At 43.4% G+C, this 21,229-nt stretch overlaps 2 protein-coding genes and 1 long non-coding RNA gene across 7 annotated transcripts in view; 2 read left to right on the top strand and 1 right to left on the bottom strand.

The window, feature by feature from the left end:
- Window positions 1-2,032, top strand: part of DPH3 (diphthamide biosynthesis 3) — a 39,153-nt gene extending 37,121 nt beyond the window's left edge. The window contains exon 7 of the transcript XR_014580090.1: window positions 362-2,032. The gene's annotated coding sequence lies outside the window, so the exon portion shown is untranslated. The remainder of the gene's footprint in view (window positions 1-361) is intronic.
- Window positions 1-7,611, bottom strand: part of GALNT15 (polypeptide N-acetylgalactosaminyltransferase 15) — a 28,085-nt gene extending 20,474 nt beyond the window's left edge. For 2 of the 4 annotated variants that reach the window (XM_083825122.1, XM_083825121.1), the window contains exons 1-3: window positions 7,438-7,608; window positions 5,955-6,497; window positions 465-631 (exon numbers count right to left, since the gene is read on the bottom strand). In XM_083825122.1, the coding sequence (XP_083681248.1) occupies window positions 465-631; window positions 5,955-6,497; window positions 7,438-7,463 (736 nt within the window). In that variant the 5' untranslated portion in view covers window positions 7,464-7,608. Of the gene's footprint in view, window positions 1-464; window positions 632-5,954; window positions 6,498-6,703; window positions 7,124-7,437 lie in introns of those variants that run through there. The other 2 variants (XR_014580089.1, XM_083825123.1) reach the window with 2 other exon arrangements.
- A 4,714-nt stretch (window positions 7,612-12,325) lies between these two features.
- LOC310894689 overlaps window positions 12,326-21,229 on the top strand; it is a 55,100-nt gene continuing 46,196 nt past the window's right edge. The window contains exon 1 of one of the 2 annotated variants that reach the window (XR_014580091.1): window positions 12,326-12,447. This is a non-coding gene — a long non-coding RNA (uncharacterized lncRNA). The remainder of the gene's footprint in view (window positions 12,448-21,229) is intronic. The other variant, XR_014580092.1, reaches the window with a different exon arrangement.

A 21,229-nucleotide genomic window follows, 5' to 3' on the forward strand; every position in this document is an offset into this window, starting at 1 on the left:
TTCACCAAAAGGTGGATACTCTCATCATCTCATAAAAGGCACAGATCAGAGTGAGATACTACAGGTGTTTGGCTTCCCAAAGCACTTGGGATTACTTTAGCAATGTGGAGTTTTCCACTCCATGCTTCAGCCAAAGTCCACGTCTGGAAATTATTACAGCAGATCTGGTCCAGTGGGAAGATTTGCATACTGTGAACTTATTTTAAAGTAAGAAAGCTCAGAGTGATTGGAAGTGATAGGGAAAAAAAAAATGAAAGAAAAAAAGAAACATTTCAAAGTTGAAAGGCTAAGCTGAATTCTGGGGATGGGAGAGCGAAACCTGGCAGTCAACTCATGGCTTTGCTTAACTCTCTTCCTGCAGGTCCCATTTGCCTTCTCCTCTCTTCATGCAGTTCTTGGAGGAGGACAGTTTCCTCCCTGCAGCTTTGGAAAGCAGTGCTCTCATACAAAGAAGTGTGGGCTACCTTGCTGGCTCAGGTCGTCTACTAGGATGATATCCTTGAGGGAGGTCTTCGGGGCTGTGTCCATAATGCTGTGCACCGTTCTCAGCAGAGTCGACCAGGCTTCATCATGGAAACAGATGATGACACTGGCAGTAGGCAGGCTGGAGTCATATTCTTGCTGCAGGCACCTGCATGGGATCAAATGAGGGAGACACTAGTAACACGGGTACAACTGGCTACTTCTATCTCAGACCGGAGTTACAGGCTATACCTTGATCTTCAGGGATGGAAAGAAATTCAAGAGCTCGGCTCAGGAAGAAAAGGAAGTACTAAAGTGTCCCAAGACTGGAACACAAAGTAAAAATATGAGAATGACATTACAATAATTGAAATACAAATATAGGAATATTTTGTTGTATTCTGGGGTTCTTGTGTTCTGGCTGAGGCAAAGAAAGAGAAACTGAAGACAACTACAGCAAAGCAAAGAGGGAGATAAAGCAGATCAGTCAGCCTCCCCCCACAACCCTTCCATATTTCTCCTATAACAGAGAAAAGAGCAAGTTGAAATGCAGTACCTCGGAGGCTAACAATTAAAAAAACTCATCTGCACAACAGATAAGTGTGTCTGTGGCCTGCCTGACCAGGAGCATAGTGAATGAAGCCAACATCTCATGCCGGTACACGAAAGAAATGGACCCCTACATAGGTAATGAAAACAAATACAGATACAAATCAGAAAGTATATCCTATATACAGACTATAGAGCCTGTACACCTTGCTCTTTCTGACAAAAATGGGTCGCTGATGAAAGAGGCTCCCAGATGGGGGGATTATCCCTATGCCTTTTTCTGCTATTTCCTTTACAATCCAGGTACTGCTACAGTCTACTGCAAGAAACCTGGCTGCAAGGGGCACGGTGTGGCATTTCTGGAGAGGCTGCAGAGCGCCAGCTGGGGCCCATGGCTCCCCAGCCTTCCCTGGTGCCAGGATTGCACCCATCACATCAAAACATCAAACGCCAACATGACAAAAAGTGAACGAGATGGTGGTATGTGATTTTGGTTCCAAGGTTGTTTGCTGATCCAGCTTTGTCCCTGGTGTCAGTTCATGAAAACCCATCGCACGAATCTGGCCCATTGTTATTTCAGCGTTCTCGTATTGCCAAGCAAATCACCATATAGATTTACAGTGCTTATTAAACAATTAGCTGCTCAGCTAGCTCAGCTGCAGCAGAAGCTCATGTAAGGGATATCATTTTAATAATTGCTATGTTTATTGCCATTTTACTTAGCGCTTTAGTTCACGGGCTGAGGCCCTATCATGCTAGACGCCACCCAGACACAAAGCTGCTTATCATTTAATAGAATCCACAGGCTGAATGATTTAATAACAAATACAAATAAATGAATACTACAGATACACTTCTGGGAATATAGATTTTAAAATGCCACAATACTTATAATATTTTACACTAATATCTTCTTTATGGAGAGAAACGTTTTTCCTGATGATTTTTACATTGTAACTAATGTATTTTCTTCTTGTGTTACTAATCGTCTATAATCAACAATGCTGTTGTTTCATTATTGCACATGGGAGACTTTGTCTACTTTTCAGCAGGATGGAGAAAAGGATGCTCTCGTGACTTGGCAGTATTTGTCTTTTCAGGCAGAATAATCTGGAGATAATTAAGAAAAGCGAAGGTCTGATGCTGTCCTTTCACTAACAGGCAGCTTCCAAACAGGAATACACAATACAGCTATAACCACCTGTGCTTTCCATCATCATACTGCAACGCTGTGTTGCTAGTATTGTGGTTATAGCAAGAAAATAAGGCTGTTGTGGAATCTTAATTGGAAAATAATTGAAAATAACTGTACTTGAATATGTAGCCTAGGTGGCGAGTATCTAGTTGCCATGGAGATTGGCAAAGGCTTGCAATGTGGGTATCTAATCTTCGGAAAAACGAGAAAGGGTACTGGTGTACAGCAATGCCTTCCCTGTAATTTGGAGCAGGTCCACAGGCTGTCTGTCATAAATTGACATTTCAGAAAGTCGGGGCTGTGACTGATATAAGGCGTAGTGATTGAAACCAATTTGTGAAAAATAAGGAATTGTCACATGCATCAGGGAACGGGAGAGCAATTCTGACAGGGCACAGGCTCTGCCAGTGAGGACTCCCACTCACCTGCAGGAAAATATCTCATTGAGATTCAGCTCCCAGCTGCACTCAAGTGGAAGCTGCGCATTTGTAACAAAACTCAAAACCTTTTTAGATACTTGTGTGTTTGCATTTGCCCGCATACGTATGGTTTGACGCTCAAGGCCAAGAGAGGAAAATGGACCTTTTTTTTTTCAGGCAGAATTCAAAGAAGATACATTGACAGGCTTACTTCAGGTCCACAGTCCCCGGAGGGTGTCAATGGCAGCAGGACAAACTGATAGCACCGTGAGGGATGAAAGTACCTTAGAGGATGAATTTTGGTGTGGGAGAAAAACTCTGTAGCACAAGACAAGTTATGAGGCTTGTTCACCGGGAGACCCTAGCTGTGTCAGAACAGTTACTCGAAGGAATGGGACTAAACCAGGCACCTGATTTATCCACCGAGGTGTGTTTTACTGCAGGATCAGTAAGAATGCTGGAAGAGATGCAGTTTTATGCATCTACTTTCTGAAAGGTAGCATAAAACATTCACCTGGAAAGGCATGCAAGGAGGTGCGGGCTACGTTAGAAGCTGCGGTCTGGTGAGAGAGGTCTGAGGTATCGCTTGCCAGCTGGGGAGGTTGGATCCAGGGCTGTCAAGGCAAAGCACAGCCAGCAGGCTCTGGTTTACTTCCATCAGAGCTCTGTACTCTTCGTATAAAAAGAAACTGTAGTTATGCTGCTCAGTGCTCCAATGCAAAGCACTACAGACCTTTTTGTGTGAATTTCTAAGGAACAGCGGCTAAGTATATCTTATGGCATTTACGTTACATCTTGCACTCTGGTTTAAAAGTAAAAAGGCAGTATGTAAGTGTGAAGCCTGGCCAGCCTTATTTTACAGTATCCAGAAGTGCTTCGCAATTGGTAGGCACAGCATCTGGTCTGAAGGGTTTGCCATTTTAAGTGAAATGAGAGAAACTGAGTCTGTGGAGCTAACCTGCTGAAATTTCTCCAACTGGTTAGTTTCTCTCCGATAAACAATAATAAACATTATTACAAGCAACACGATTCAAGCAGAATAGGGTAATATCCATTCTGATTCATTACTGTTTCACTCTCCTTTTACATCAGTATGAAACAGGACTGACACAGCTGTGATAGGCCCCCAGAGTAAATTATGTCCAACAAATATCATTGTGGTTTGCGTGCTGTGCCATGAAGGACAGGACTGGCTTAGAGGTGGACCTCTGCTGCAGGTTTATGATCTGGATTTAGATCTGAACAACTGCAAAGCCTCAGATGTTCAGATCTGTGGTTTCAATCTGGGCTTCTATAAGCTGTGGTGTTGATAGGTCCTTAGGCTGTCACTAGTCAGACAGGAAAACTCATCCAAGAGCTCTGAGAGCATGGCTTAAATCTGAGTTGAGATTAATATTAGCTAAAACCGCCTCTTGTTGGACGGCCCTTCAGCTGCCAAAATAAAACTGTTTTTTGGCTTACATCACAGGCAGTAAAACAGGGTCATCATTCCTCCTTTGAACATTACATAGTTCAAAGAGCTGCCAGTGAAGCATGGTGAAAAATAACTGAAATAATATTAGCATATCATTATTCAATGGAATTATTCAAATTAACACTGAATCTAGTCAGTGAATGTAGAAAACAGTCCCTGTCTTTCATTTCTCTTTCCTTAAGACTGTGCTCGTAATTTAGCACCACCATCTGGTTTTAGACATGGGAAAATGACTGCTAGAAAAATGATTATATAAATTCTGTCTTAAAATGTTTTCTGGCACATCTTTCCATTGTGTCCTAGGGGAAAGCTGCAATCGCTTTTGTTACAGAAGGCAAGAAAGAAAGATAGCCACCTGCATCTTATTCCTTCTCCAGTGGGCAGGGGAGCATAGATACTCCTCAGCCCCTTTTAAAGTAGGATGAACTGCTCCTCCTGGGCTGCAAGAATAACTGGTTCACAAGTCTCCAGGCTCTAAACACAGTACGTGGGGCTTCAAACACAACACGTGGGGCTTCAAATGCAATGCATGAGGCTTCAAATGCAACACATGAAGCTTCAAATGCAGTATGTGGAGCTTCAAACACAACACACAGCATTTCAAATGCAACATGTAGGACTTCAGATGCAAAGCTTCTTTGATGTGGCCTTGCAGCGTGGCTGCTGCTCGTTATGGTGCAGTTTGGCAAGGCCGGTCAGACACCCTGATCTGCACCTTCCTGCCTCCCTCCCGGGAGTTTCCTTTCACAGGATGACGGAGTGGTTGAGGTTGGAGCTCGGCCGGCCCAAACCCCTGCTCAAGCAGGGACACCTACAGCAGCTTGCCCAGGACCATGTCCAGGTGGCTTCAGAAGATCTCCAAGGGGGGGACCCCACAAACCTGTGCCAGTGCTCTGCCACCTGCACTGCAAAGATGCATTCCCTATGTTCAGCCAGAACCTCCTGTATTCAAGTTTGCTCCCATTTCTGATTGTCCCAGCCCTGGGCACCACCAAAAAGAACCTGGCTCTTCTTTGCACTTGTTAGATGTTGATAAGGTCCCCCCCGAACCTCCTCTTCCCCTGGCTGAGCAGTCCCAGCTCTCTCAGCCTTTCCTCATGGGAGAGGAGCTCCAGCCCCTTCATCCCCTTGGTGGCCCTTTGTTGGGTATGTCTATGTCCTGGGGGGCAGAACCGGACACAGGGCTCCAGCACTGCTGGGAGGGGGGGGCAGGATCGCCTCCCCTGACCTGCTGGCAACGCCCTGCCTAGCGCAGCAAGCACAAACACCACCACCTTCAGCAGCGGGGGCACAAACCCAAGCGGGGACGAGGCGGCGGGGTGGCCACTCGCTCCCCTCTGCTCCCAGCGCTCCCTCACGGCGCTGCCCTTCGCCTCTCCTCAGCGGGGCCGGGCCGTGCCCCCCGCTCTCCCCTCAGGACCTGCCGGCACCTGCCGCGGCCGGAGCCCCCTGGGCCACCAGCAGGCGGCGCTGCCGCCCGCCCGCCCGCCCGCGGCGCCGTGAGGGGACGGGGACCGAGTGACGGGACCCGATAACGGGGACCGGATAACGGGGCCCTATAACGGCAAACATCGCCCGGAGCCCGTCCTCCCCCTTCCGACCTGGCGCCCCCAGAAAGCCGCAACCCCCCCCCCCCCCACACGCACCCTGCCCCCGGCGCCCCCCATTTTTGCCCCCCCGTCAGATTTTCGCCTCTCCCGGCTCCCGCGGCACCTGAAGCGTTGCCCCAAAGCGGGGGGACAGTTTGGTTAGGGAGACGTAGGGTTTAAGGGAGGAGAGGTTCACGGGGGTTTGGGACAGCGTCAGGGGAAGGTGCGGGTTTTCTCCCCGAGATCAAATAGGCTGTTTTACTTACAACGGGTGTCGTACCTCAGGCAGCTCCCTGCGCAGAGACAGCCGCTCGCTGAGCGCTTCGTTAAAGCCGTGGGTTTCCAGGCCGAGCGGCCGCTGCCCCGCAGCAGCCCCCTGCCCGTCCTGCAGAGGAAGGGGTACGAGCTGGGACTCCGGGTCCCCCTCCTTCGCCTCCGGCCGCCTGCTCTGCTGCTTCACCACGCGATAGCCCTTCCTGGCCTTGCTGTGGTTCCTTCGCCCGGCGGGCGACACGACGGCCGCGATCAACTCGTCCTCGCGCAGGGAGATGAACGGCGACAGCCCGTCCAAGGGGTAGTACTGCTGGCTCTCCTCCTGGGTGTCCAGCATCTCCTGGGGCTCCGCAAAGTCCATCTGATACCCTTCCCGGGGGTTGAACTCCACCGGCTGGAAAGTCCCGTCCTTGCTCTGGTTGCTGGGTGGTGGATTCAGCGTTGTAACCATCAGTAGCAAAAAGCCCAGCATCAGCAGCAACAAGAGAAACTGCAGCTTACGTGATCCATATCTGCATTTCTTCCTCAAGAACATACTGTTGGTGACAAAATGATACAGATGGTCATGTTAAATACCACTTGGATATCGCTCAGATTCCAGTCCTCGGGTTGCAGCAAAGCACTGGTTTTCACTATCTGCCAAGAGGATTTTCTGTTCCCCTCACATTTCACTGATGCCGTTTCATGCTCTCCTCTCTATTTACAGACAAAATAGAAAAATGCCTATTAATATTGCACTTACTGTAGTAAAAGGCAGCATGGATCCAGCGAGATAAAGTAGATCCGTTATTATACAGTCCCAGCTTAGTTAGGAAAGAGCATGTTTAGCTGATGAAAAAAGTAGCTAAAGTTTTGATTTTTTCCCTTCTAAATTCTAATTAAAAAGAAAATCCATTTCTTATAGCTTCCTTGCAGAGTATTTCCTGCTTCTTCAAAGTTTCCCGTTGCTGCCTGGTCTGATGTGCCTTATCTCTGAAAGCAGATCTGACAGCTTTCCCCCGTTCTGAGGCTTCAAGTTCACTGTGATCAACAGATGAGAGAACTAGTCAGTCCCTGACTTTGTTTCACACATAACTACAGCACTCAGTCAGGAAGCACTTTGCCAGACATAATACAGAGCAATGTGTGCGTCTTTCTCTTGGTCCTAATGCCCTCACTGTTCTTGTCCTATCAAATCAAAACTTTGCAAAAGCTGTCAGAGGAGAAATATAAGAAGCAAAATGCTGTGTTATAAAACAAGTCAAGGCATACCACGAATCACCCGACTTCTGAGTAACCTTATTAAGCTAAGAATGCTCAGAGTGAGAAGCAAGAATTTCATAAACTGAATAAAAGATGGAGTGCGCATGATTTATTTAGTGTTAGATTTATTCATATGGTAATGTGCTAGCTGGAGTATATGAGTATATTTCATCTGCAATAAATATTTACAGCTGTAAGGATTTTAACACTGACATAAGGATGCCAAATTATCACCTGGCAGACTGAAGTTGTCTCCTCATCCATAAATTTGGTGTTGCACGGGGAGCAGCACTTCAAGTTTTCAATAGTCCAGGAATAACATGTAGAAAGCCTGGGCTGGAACAACGACTATTGACGCTGAAAGAGAACAACTTTTGTGAGTAAAAGGGGAGCTCAGTCTCTGAGGTCTGTTTGCTAATGCTGCTGGCAAGGGTGCTAGTGGGCACTGACTGTGGCATTTTTTTGCTGCGAGACGGATGATTGTCCAATGGGAAAAGGGTGAGACAGTCCACATGCTTCAGCATCACATGCCTCTTGGTCTGGCAGAGATCAAATATAGAAGACACTCAGGTGTTACCAACCTTTTTGATGCTGGGGACTTGGGATATGTTCACCCCCCCCCCCCCCCCCAATATTCTGTAGCATTTGATGATCAAAAAGCTCCAACCTCCAATTCTAGGAGGCATGTGACTACTGGAGAACTTCCACATTCACCTTTTGTTAAAAAGTAAATTTCTAGACATTATAGGTAAAAGAAAAACCTGAAGACATAAATGCAGTACACTCTAAAGGGAGCCAGGCATTCATTCTTTCTTTCCTTCTTGCCCATTACCTCCCTATAGCCTCTTTGCTTAAAGCTAAAAAGGACGGGACACCAACTTTTCAACTAAATTGGTTTCAAAAGGAGGGACTGGAGAGAGCACCTTACAGTTGCTGGAGGCACGTAGCATCTGGCACTTGTGTGTACTCCCCTGTCTTATACAGAATGCCTTGAACAAGAAAGACCAGTCTGCCCTGCCTTGGCACCTTCCCTACCTCAGCTGTTGTTAAAATGATGTAATACTGCTATATCCTGGGTAGAAGGAAGATTTAGCCAATATTTTGATACTTCACCATTGTGCATGCCTTCCCTTTTTAGCTTAAATTCACAGAAAAGTAACATCCCGACCCACCTTCTGTCTTGAGAATATTGCTCTTTATCCTTCTTTTCATAGGGAAAAAAAAAAGTGTTGATGTTTTCAATTCAATAGGGAAGCAGTACACATTTGCATTAAAAAAATCTGAGTTCAAAAGCATTCATTTAAATAACAATATGTGTCAGACATAGAAAGACAAAATGAAATGGAAATGAAGAGACCTGTCCGAGATATTCTGCAAAATCTGGCACCAGTGACTTGCAAAATGTTTGGTTACATGGAGTCCTAATACCAGGCATATGGAAGAAAAGGAGAAATTAAGGAAGATTTTGTGTGGACTAAATAGGAGAAAGTAGTATTGTGTTTTGTTTTTTCCTTCTTCTTTTCTGATCTACCCAAGTATTTTGATTTAATTAATATTTTTTTTCCCTGACTAAAATATTAAAACAGGATGCTTTAACAACTCTGATCAAGATAATTCTAGCCTGCAGTGGTAACTGCTGTATAAATTCTGTCTTTGCGTGTTCTGTGTTGCTGAACAAATCCACCTGGATCTCTCATGCAACTAGGTTTCAGCTATAGATGAAATCCAATTAACAAATTTACAGAAATATTTGCTACTTTTGGGACAGAGCTGATCAGTAATGTTATTATTGAAATATATGCATATGGAATCTTACCTTTGAATATATCCTTACAATTTTAATGAAGAAGAAATGAACAACTGCAAACAATTGCAGAAATAAGATGTTTGGAGACTAGTCTAGTAAATTATATTTATAAAAGCATAAAATACCACATGGCACTGTTCCAGCAGACCTTACTCCCTGTCCAGCATGGACTTCTCCTTTGAAGGTTTCCCTCAGCCAGCCCTAATGCTGCAAGACGAGCCTTCCTAAACCATCATCTGCCAAGAAGTATGTCTCACCTCTTAAAAATGAGCCAGGAGAGTCCTGTGGTTTCCCACTGCCAGCATACAGAAGAGAGATTGACTTTCCAATGTGTGAGCTTTTTAGTGTTTGGGAGGGTACGTCTTTTTCTGAATTGCACTTGAAGAACAGCATCGCTTGCTTATCAGCTCCCCGCCCAGCAGTAATGAAGTCCATGTCAAGAAGACAGTGTGTCAAAGCCTGGGTAGAGCTGTCTTCACCACTTCCACTCTCTAAGAGCTGCTTCACACAGGTAGCCCACAGAACAGACTGTCCACAAAAGACGTTGCTGTCCTCGGACTGCTGTTCGTACAGTAGACCTAGGGGCAGCCGGAGAGAAACACGTTACAAGCTGTGCCAAATAGATCAGCAGCTGCTCCTGAAAGGGCCAGCCTCCAGCGCCAGTATTGACCAGTGCCAATATCGACCAGTGCCAATACCATGTTGTTTGTCCTGCTGGGCAACCCATGCAAATGGTGAAAGACAGGCTTCTAACCAGTCCTGCTCAGGCAGACCCTGTTGTAGAAGGTAAAGAAACCTTAAATACTAGGTCAAGTCATATCGACTCCTCCATTCTCTAATGCTTGCTTGTGCCTCTGACTGGTAAGGAAGAAAACATTCACCATCCTTCACTGTTGCAAATTTTGCTCACTAATTGATGAGAGCTAGGACACGAAATCAAATCTAGGTCTTGGTATTCATTTCAAATATATTAGGAGTATCCAGAGTAATAAGCCTTTCAGTCACTGTGGTGTATCTGTTTGTACTTACCCTTTCCTCCCCACCTCATTTTTGTCTTGCAGTTTTGTCCAAACTGTTCCCCATCACATACTTGCTAAATGTTACAGGACATGTTATGTTATCCGTACGTGAAGAAACAACGCATACTTTCAATGTGCAGAGCCTGTGTTTAACTGCCAGGAAAATAACAAAGAACAAAACCAAGGCTGGATGGAAGAAAGAGCACGTGGACAGGTTGTTATTTACTCTTTAATAAACATCTTGGATTGATTTACGCTTCTATGCCAAAAGCAGATGTGCCACCTTCCATTTAAAGACTCAACAAGTAACAGCACTCATGGTTTCATGGCTGTGTGTATTATGTGCCGCAGTGCTTCATGCATTTTAACAATAGCTTTATTTGCACAGATGTGAAGAAAGTCAGTGTATAAAATGTGACTGATTACTTGGTGCACAGGATTTGTGGGGGTTTTATAATCAAATTACTTTGCCTGTTCTTTCCAGGATACAATAATAAATGCATATTTTTAGATTATCTTATTTGCAGGTATTTCAGGTACTTTGAGTATTTGGCATTATAATGAATATTGTTAGTTCAATGACATTTTCCAATAGCAAGTTAATAATGAATTTGAACAGGATATTATGGAACTTGGTTTTAGAGGCTATCAAAGCTTGATAAAATCTGTTTGATCACTGGCAGGGATTTTGGCACTAGCGATGTGATTTATAAGATGTTTGCTAACCTGTCAGTGAAGGAAATGCAGCTGAAATTTCATTTTTACAGGATTTCTGCTCATAAATCATGTGACCAATGCAAAACAGAGCATGGAAGCCATTGACCTCTGCACTGCCTTGCAAAAGCAGTTGTGTGGACATGAAGGTCAGCAGCCCTTGATGGAAAGGTAAGGGAACCTATCACGGGAGTGACAGCTTCTGGATTTACTGCACCGCAGCCGCTGGTTAAATCAGAAAGAATAGCTTACAGGACTGTATGGATCAATAGTCGGTACTCCCTGAGTGAAAGCTCACCTCTAACACAACCTCAGAGAGTTACCAGCTATCTGCGAGGGGTGATCACTGGAGGCTTGAGACTTCTGATCATCATTAGCCCACCTAGAAATGATACATCCCAAGCACTGTGGGCGATGCCATCACAACCTCCTGCCTGTTGTACTCAGCTGCTGTTTATATATACCCTTAAGCTGGAGAGGGTTCTGTACACCTTCAACCCCCAGTAAACCAACCCAAGATAACCTGAGTCCAGCTCTAAACTGGTTGGGACTATGTTAGTGTCAACATTCCTTCACTTGAAAATCATCCCATGTTGACCATGAGATCTTACCCAACGTTAGTGGCTATGGGGCAGGTTTTTAGCTGGCTCTAAACTGTTGTATCTGTACAGGTATAAATGGAAATAAGGTGGTTTACTCTTTTGGAGTGGCTGGCCCTGCATCCTTGGTTTTAAAAGTAAAACAAATGAGGTAAGGGAATTGGATCGCTCACATAACATTAGCAATGTCAGTCAAGTTACATCAGGGATAACTTCAGCCCTAAAGGTTCAGGGTCACAGGAAGGCAATCTCCACCATGAGCTCCCCCTGGGAAACTTAAGCATCTCATCTGTGGTTGGAAATGCACTTTTTTTCTACAGAACAGGCCACGAAGCCACTCGTGAGCAGAGCATCTCTAGAGATTTGGGAGATACTACAGGAATAGAGAGAAAAGCCTTTTTCCTCACTACATGCTCTTTCCCTGGTGTGCAGCCCTAACTTCAGACCTACTCTATTTTTTTCTGTATATATGGAAGATCATAAACAGCGTATGCTTCCCACAAGCTTTAAATGCAGACAGAATTTAAAAGTCACGATATTCATATGGAGAGGCTGTCCCCATAACAGGTATTTTTAGTTAAAATGGTGTTTAGGCTATGTGAAAAAGAAAAAGCTTTAAATAGTCCTTTCACCTCCTTCTGACACACTGAAGTATCAAATGATTTGCAGTTATGCAACTGATTGCACCTGTTTTAGTGCAATTGTCACCCACATCACCTAAGCTGGAAAGTATCTTTTACTTTTTTTTTTTTTTAATTAAATAAATTGTTACACATTTGTGTGTATTTGGTAGAGTAAATAGCTGTTTTTCAGCTACCTACTGAATATTAGGAGTTTGATGAGTTAAGGAAATTAGCAGAGAGTATCATAGGTGTGAAAACCCTGAGGAGAAGACAATATTTAATGACAGCATGCAGAGTAAATGCTTTTGCTGGTTCTGGGCTGAGTTAAAAGCTGAGTAAAGCCCAAGTTAAGTCACTGCAGGTGTACAGCTTAATGAACTGCACTTGGGCAGCAGGTGAGCATAAATGGAGAGCACAGAGGGCTGGTTTTGGAATGTTGCTGCAAGGGAAGAGCTGCAATAAATGTATGATGGATGTATGAGGTAAGGCTATAGTAGAAGGTATTTTTCTGTGCTTTAATTTTTAATGTGAGGAAAATACAGAGAAAATAGAAATAAGTTATATTGATATTGGACACGTGCATGTTGGGCCTATGACTTCCCTCCATATCTTCTAGCAAGGACTTGTGTTATTTAGAAACATATAGAAAGCAGAACATGGAGAATATTGTTTTTTTGCTAGCCTGTTGCTTGTATTTTTTTTGTTTTCTTTTTAGAAACTGAGTTTTAAAATACATTATATTCATAAGAATTAATACTGAAGTTATGAAGCAATTCAGCTGTGTATGTGAAAGTTACTTTTCAGTATTAAAGGCCTGGGTGCTATTTATTTATTTGTTTTCCCTTCTCCATTTAAGTGCAGCTCGTGATGGGATAGATAGTCTGTAAGACTTGAAGCGTTGTATAGTGATGTAGACCTTGAAATCTTTGTTTAAGAATCCAAAATAAACCCTGTGCTTTTCTTTACATCAGTGTTCATGTAGAGTGGATGGACTTCAAAGGCACTGTATTATTAAAAAGTGAATCTGGGCTGTATGCCTAAGATGTTCTAGATAAGCTAGGTTTAGCCCAAAGATACACACACGCACTACCACTGATATCTGTGGGAGCTGTGTGTGGCCTATGTTTAAGAGCAGGATTGAATTTAAAAAGAAATAAAGAAAATGTGTGTATGTGTATAGAACTAGTTTGTATATATAATAATATAAACATAAAATAATTATATTTGTAGATATAAAGAAGAAAACCCTTTTCACTATAAGGGCATTTCAGCATGGGAAGGGGCTGCCCAGGGTGGTTTGCTGTCTCCATCCTTGGAGGTCTTCGAGACCCAACTGGATGAAGCCCTGAATCAAACTGCTCTTACTTTGCTGGCCTGTTTGACCTGTTCAGTTTAGCAAGGAAACTAAAGACAGGGGTGAAGCAGCTACTGGAGATGCTTCCTTTCTTTTTGTGTTTGTTTGTTTTCTTTTAACTGGAAGAGATTAAGAATCTTGTATCTTCATCACTCTAGCAGTCCAGAGTTGACTTCTGTGTAGCTGAATTTAGTATATGGCTTTAATATGTATGTACTTGTAAATCTCACCATCAATATATATTTTTTGGCAGAAGGTTAATGCTGATGCTTTGGAAAGTTGCTTGATAATGGCTGAAGCAATTCAAAGCAAAATCTTTGGCAGAAGCAGACCTACTTTCATGTCGTGGCAGTCACTGAGTCCTGGTTTGTTTTGGATCAGCTATTTTCTCCTATCCTAAAATAGGACCTAACAACTTTTTATTTTTTTAAATCTGCAGAGGGACATCAGATCCCTTTGTTCCTTTGTTTACTGTGTAATGAAAATATCTTCACGTTGGCAAACCATTAAAAAGTATAACAGGATAGAAGGAAGCGGTGCGACAGCTAGGATATGTGTTAAATTAACACATTTCTTATGCAAGTTTGTCTTTCCAAAGGAACCCCTCTGGGTGAAGGGAAAAGAGCATCCTCTTCCAAGTATAGCCTTTGAAGGAAGTGATGCATGGAGCGGCAAGAGACACTTGCTACCAAAAAAACCTCTGTATGCCTACACTTTGGAGGAGTTTTCTGTGTGGTTTTATGAACTTTTTTCTATCCTTAACAGAAACTCTTAGGCAGGAGTGGGGGTTTTGGAAATCTATTTGTAAGAAATAGAAGTTTCAGAGAGAGAACTTGTTGTGGTGACAATTCTGACTTCTTGGCATCTTAGGAAAGGGGCAGGTGTAGTGGCATGACCAGGCTGTGGTCATTTAACTGCCAGAAGAAAACCAAAAAGAATAGACCTGAACAGTTCTTATTGCTTTGATCACAAGCAAGACACTTCATTAGCAGACATGAAATGATCTTTTAAGACATGTGCAAATATTGCTCAGGTTGAATTGTCATTGAGGCAGGGATTCTTGACTGTCAAATGCTTGGAAAAGTAATGTTCATCAGATTCTGTGTTGTGCAGCTCAAAGCATGTTCAAAATGAGATATGTGGTTGACTATTCCAGTTCATTTTCAGTGCTTGTGGCTGATGTATAAGCTGGTTTCACTTATTTAATAGTTGCATGTAGCGCAAGACAATCCAGATATTTTTCACCAACTCTTTTCCTTTTCATGTGAAGTCTTGGTGTGCGTATTTTCTATTTAGGAGAGAGGCACTCTAGGTACAAACAGGACACTTTAAAGATGGTTAGCATCTGTAGTCTGAGATGCTAGTTGGCTGGTTCATGCTCGCAGAAACTGAAACAAATGATAGAGCTGTTAAATAGGGAGGAGGAAAAGTTCAGAAGTTTGTAGTTAATAATCTGAACAAGGCCTTTTTTGAAGTCCTTAAGTACTGCTCAGAAGTAATGCTATTGGCATTTATACAGTGGAGCTTAAAAATGCTAAGCAGACTATTTTAGAAGAGGAATACCCCTTTTAAAGGCACTTATCTGGACTGACTGATGGTTTTGAGGAGCCTGGTGATCATAGACTTATGTCGTGGTATGCTTGCAACCAGGTAGTAGAAACCTGGGCTGTGCTTTGCTAGCGGTAATGTTTCTGTCCTTTGAAACCTCAAAGGAGTAAACTTGTGTGAGTTTTGATACTTCACCCAGTGACTGAGACCTGTACCAAAGGACAATTTTTTTAAGCAGAAATTCTTTTTTAAAAGAAAGCCCTGCAGGGTTTTTTTTTTTTTTTAAGTATTTCTACAGTGTAAAGAAAGTTGTCATGGTGGAGTAGATATCGTAAGTGAAAGGGAGACTTCTGATTGGGATCAAAGACTGTGAGAATTTGGCATTGTCACATCTGAACCCAAATTCACCAGCCTACAATCTGGACAGAGTCAAGATCAGCATCTGACTCTGAACCTGGGCTCCTGGATCATCTCCACCTATTAAAATGCTCTATCACTTCTAAGTTATGGTAAAGATGCAGTTCAGCACAGCTGTCTGGGTTATAGAAAGGCTGATCTATAGCCCTGAAGTATACAAGAAGCTGTACATCAAGAGCTGGAAAAGTGGCCTACAATTTTAAAGAGAAGTGCTCCAAGCCAGAAAGTAAAGTGTATTTGTGGGGGGGTGGGGAGGGGGTGCTGTTAGACTTCTGGAAACCATCACTCAGCAGGTATATGAGCAAAAATAACAAGTCTTTATAGCAGTTTTAATAAAGTGTATGTTATAGCACTTTTCATCTTCAAAGAGCGAACCAAATTTATTGTTGGTATAAATCCACTGGGACCAATGAAGTTAAAGAGGGGGGTGCAGCTACCCCATTACTAATCAGGGTCACAGTTTCACAGGACTATTATTTTGTACCTTGTCAGTAACTATTACAAAATCTGTGAGGCTGCGGTACAAATTTAGCAGCAAAAGGCAGACTGAATCTTGTGACTGCAGGCTTAATGGCCACCATTAAGTATAATATATGCATAGCTGCAGTACACTTCTTTTGCCAAGTTTCTGGAAAGATCAGTTAAGCAACTGACAACAGGGGTGTAAAATTTATACTTCATCTCACTAATGACTATTTTTATTCCTACTGCACGCAGTGTGGAAATCTAGATCATGTTAAGTACAAAGCTGCACCTCGTTCTCCCTGTTGCGCAGCATCACTTTCAGTGCATTCCTCGACAATATGGAAGCTGTCAAACCTTCAGGTTATGGAAGGCAAATCACTGGACATCATGCAGGCACCCAAAAAGAAGCATTGTGTTTACTCCTGTTCTATTAAAGCAAAGGCCTTGGGACACAAGGATACAAGCAAGCTGGCCTGTACAGTTCAGCACGGTACAGAGAACATTTCTTCCATGCTGCCTTAGTCATTTTACGGTGTGGAAAGGGCACAGGGCCAAAAAGTGAGTCTAGCTTTCTGTTTGTTTTCCCCTTGGCCCTACATACTGGGAGTGCAAGCTAATGCATTTTGCTTGGCTCCTGCTAAGGAGTTCAAGGATCCCCTCTTTATCTGAGCAAGCTTTGGCAAATCTTTGTCCTGCCTTTTTTTTTTAAGTTGGGGCTTTACACAGAACTTGATTCAGATTACTATGACTGGCAAACTGATGTGCTGGAGTTTCTCAGATGTGACTAATCTGTGCTACACCTTTGTGGTTTTTTTAAGTAACACTAGCAAAGGAAAAGAATAAACTTATATTATGTGCTTAAATGCAATATGCAGAATAAGAACCATTCAAGTTAGATGTGAGGTTGTCTCATTGCTAGCTATCTTCATAGTTTGCAGATGGGATTCTTTTAAAAACAAAAAAGTATTGGTCTCATTTCATATGACTCAAATGAGTTCCTGGTGGAAAAACTACTGCCCATATGAAAGTAGCTGGTCAGTGTGGGACTTCCTGCAAATACTGTGCTGTTCCACCTTAATGACAGAGTTGTGTGGTAAGAATGGATTCCAGCCTTATCTTTCAAATTACATTTTAGAGTTTAATTTACAAAAACATGGGTGGCCATTGTCCAGCATGGAAAAAAGATATTCCTAAAAATAAATATCAGCTTGCACATATTTCCTAAACGCTTAAAATGCTTTGATTTAACCTACTTTGTAAGTATAATGTGCCAAATTTTTGTCTCTATACTGTAATTTGTCTCTGCACTTAGGCTCTTTGGTTTCTATGAAATGATCATCTGTTCTTGGCATATAAACATTGCGAAGAGAAGTAACCAGGAAACCATATGAGTATTATGATAACCACAGAGTAAGCGACCAGGAATTCCTTTGGAAGTTGTACAGACTATGCTGTTACTTGTCGTACTGTAAACAACACTAGAGCGTATGCCTTGTTGCACTGTCTGTGCATGGAGGGATGTAGAGGAAGTCAGCAAATGCCTTGAAAGTTGCCTCAAAGGTGTAGCTAATGATGACAATGCCCTGGAAACTGCATGAAGTGGGACAGGAGGAGGTATGGATTCCCCCTGTTTTTGCCATTGCTGGCAGATTGCTTACCTTCGTTCCCATGTGTCTGTCTGTTTAGATTACCACCTTCTCCGGATGGGAGCTGTGTTACATCAAATGTTCCTACAGCATCTCTGCAATGTCAGCCTAACCTTAATGGTGGCCATGTAAACCCTGGAGTTACTATGGACAGCAAATTAAGAAAATGCTTAAGTTCAGGGGAAGCTGGTCTTTGCTCAGATCAGGATATTGTGTCTATCCCCAGTTACAATAGTGTGGTATCATATATATGATATGTAATGAGGATATTTTACAAAGCTGAAAAAGTACCCCAATAGCTGGATGTAGCTGGAACTGAGTGGTGTAAGCACCTGTAGCACCTCTGAGTGACAGATTCCTCGTAAGTGGAAAACTTGTTGGTGGAGTGGTGTTATTCCTGCAAATGATCAGAGGACTGCACAGTCTGCTCCCCTCTCCTTCTGCAGACAGCAACTGCTGCCACAGGACTGTCATCTCCACTGTCTCCTAACAGATTTGTGTCTGTTTGCTAGTCCCACACCACCTCCTGGTTTCACTGAGCTCAAAACAAATCTGCACATTTCCAGGCTACCTCAGCTGCTCCACACTTCTGGTGTGATGTAGAAAGATGAGATCCGAGGTATGTGAGGATCTTGCCATTGTCTCCAAATATTAAATATTTGGCATGGAAAAAGTGTCTGACCTGATGAAGATGCCAGCCTTCAAACCAGGAGATGAGTTTGAGTGTTGGCAATAAATAATACTGGATATTTTGCAGTTCTTGACTCATGGGCTGCCTGCTAGTCTGAGAGACATCTATTCATAGACTGAGGAATCGCAGCCCATGCCTGGAGGGGTGTGCACCCATGGCACATCTGCCTCTGTGGTTTGTGCTCTGTGTTGAACCTGTGATAGTGGAAATTTGAGATGCATGCACTATTGCTCAATTATTGTGTGGTGCCAAGGGAGGACTGAGGCAGAAGAATGAGTCAGAAACAAAGAAATAAACAGCTGTAAATTTCCTTGGCTGGACCTGGTACCTCAGTTGACAGGAGGGGAGTGTTCAGTGGCAGGATGCCAGGCCGAGCATCTGAGGCCTACAGTTGTGGTGATGTGGCAAATGGAAAACACATCTTATGTTTGTGGTGACAGCTCTTTAGGCTCACAGACAGGGATTCTTGTTTACTTTTGGGTGGGGACAATGTGAAAAGTGAGGGGGCAAATGGTTTGAATCCTGGTGAGTGTTGTCACTACTGGTGCCCTATATTGGCCCCACAGCTCATTGAAGTGCTCCACATCCATACTGCCTTATGCTCCTTATATGCCCTCATCACCCCCTGCCATCCTGGTCTTGCTATATTTCCTTTATCTCAGGCCAACAACCTGCCCGTGGCTGCATGATTTGCCTCTTGTTACCCACAGTTACTCCATCCATGCAGGTAGCAGTGAGGTGGTGCAAGCAGTAGCTGGCTTGCCTCATCAACATGTGCACAGCAATTTTGTTGGCTTAGCAGAGAACTGGGGATGTGATTCCTGCCTGGCCTGTCATGGGACATGCCTCGATGCAGCGGAAATCAGAAAGCTGGAGAGTCAGGTGCCCCCTGGACAGCTGAACATCCCCAGCCATGTGTAAAAGCAGGCTGTTCTTGGTGCATATGGAGAGGAGATGTGGAGCTTCTGGGTAGGCCTCTCCTGGTGGGGTCAGCGGCGTGGCTGGCTGGACTAGGCAGAATTAGTGTGAGGTTTTTATGCCACCCCTGCCTAAAGGTGGCCTGCTTTCCTGTGTTCAAAGCAAGTGTGTGTACTAGAGATTGCCATGGTTGGGAAGGAGGGTGGCTTGTAAGGAATGGCTTTTGCAAAACCTGGATGGGGCTCAAGATTTGGAGTGTGCCTTTTGCCTTATGTTATGCGCAAGGGTTTCTGTTGTAGCTACAGTGCTGAGATTATGGTCACTTAACACATCTCCAGACAGCTGTTCAGTGCATCGCTGTTGATGGAGATCCATGGGCTGAGTGTTTCTTTTAACATGAGTATAACAGGCCTTTCATGTTTCTGCCCAGACAGACCAAGCTGTTCATACATAATGATACTGTTATTACCCCAGTAGCTACCTGACCATACCTTGTCTGAACAGTGGTGACAGCTGATAACCTTTCAGCTTCTCTTCATACTCTTTCTTGTCAATTTATAACTTACTGATGGGTAAAATTTACTGTTCTGAAGTGCAAAGCAGCTTTTCTGGGAGCTGCCACTGTCTCTTTGTAAAGAACACCAAAGACTCAAGCAGACATAACTAAATTGTATTTAACCCACAAATCTGAAGTCCAGAACCATTGAAGCAAATACTTTCTGAAGCGGTACTTATGACCCTCAGAGTTGCGCTGTTTGTAATTAATTTTAAAAAGAGAAAAGGGTGGGATGGGGGAAGGAACCAGTTCTGAAGCCTTTTCTCTTCTAACAATAACTAGCTAAAGGAGCGTGTGTTTCATGGTATATGTTCTGTTCACTCAGATATATTGAAGTGCCTTTGTTAAAGTGCTTGTGGAGTTCATCTAGTGGCAAATTAAGTTAACAGAAACCTATAATGGAAATGAAAGATCTCTTACTGTGGAAGAAATTCCTCTTTGTAGGGAGGTTTTATCTGGAAATTCTTGCTTCAAACAAACCTCAAACTCCCTGAAAACAATTGCAATATTGCTTCATTTGTTCACTTGTGTTCAGTAAGGGTTCAGTCCAAATCTCACCTAGGTGAATCTCTCAAAGTGTTTCTATTGATTTCAGTGGATGTGAGAACTGGTTTCCACCTGGGAACTCTAAGGTTCCAGCCAAATCATGTTCTGGGCATCATTACAGGCTCATCTGCCAGGCAAAATATACCTTTGTCTTCTGCTTGTGCCAAGCTCATCTCAGTCTTGTGGTGTGTTTTTTCTTTTTCTCCTGCCTTGAATAAATGCCTGAATTGTAATGGTGTTCCTCCTAGAGCAGGAGGCTATCACCATCTCTCTGAGATGGTTTGACTGTTCTGAGGGTGAATTTATTTTTAAAACTAGGCAACTGGCCCTATATTTTCTGCTCTGATTGTTATGGAACAGGTAGCTACCTTCGTCAGAAATGAATAGGGGAAAATATCCCTGTCTACTTTGTTCTCTGGCAATGGACAGAGGTATTTGCCCTGATCACCTGCCACCCATCTGGGCCCTCCTCTGAGGGTGAAAATAGGGTTCTTGTTGTGCTCAAAAGGACTCCTGTGGTGGGGTTGCACCCTGCTAACGAATGTTGTCCGGTGGAAGATCTGTTCCTGCCAGGTCTTCCTCTTCAAACCAGAAATGTACTTACTGCATGGTGCTTCTTCAGATAGACATCTGAATGATGGTAATTTACAATCCCCATTGATGCAATACAGAATTCCAGATGTGTTAGAACAACCTAAGGGCCCCTTATATTCAACTAGTCTCTGAGGTGTGCTCTGCTACTTATTATATGACTTTCTTGTTGCCCCAGGAACATCTGCAGCAGCGTTGCTGAAGAAAATAAGTCCATTTATGCTATGTGAGGATGGCTGGCTGCAGTGGCCTGCTGTTGTCGCCCATCTTGAAGAATGAATGACCGTGTGCATGTTTATCTCACCTTTTCTGGAACAAGATGAAAATGTCTTACTACTTCAACACAAAGTTCACTTACAGTGGTGGTTTTGTGTGACTATTGTGTTATGTCTTCTGGAAAAAGAAGAGAATGTCTTGTCATGGATATGTACAGAATCATTCCCAGACACAGAGGTCTTGGGGTTCCTAATTAGACCCAGGGCTTTATTTTGTGTATTTACAGCTCTAAGTCCACAAAATCTAACATTAAGTG

Source organism: Anser anser, assembly GCF_964211835.1.
Source record: "Anser anser genome assembly, chromosome: 2".
Classification (NCBI taxonomy): domain Eukaryota; kingdom Metazoa; phylum Chordata; class Aves; order Anseriformes; family Anatidae; genus Anser; species Anser anser.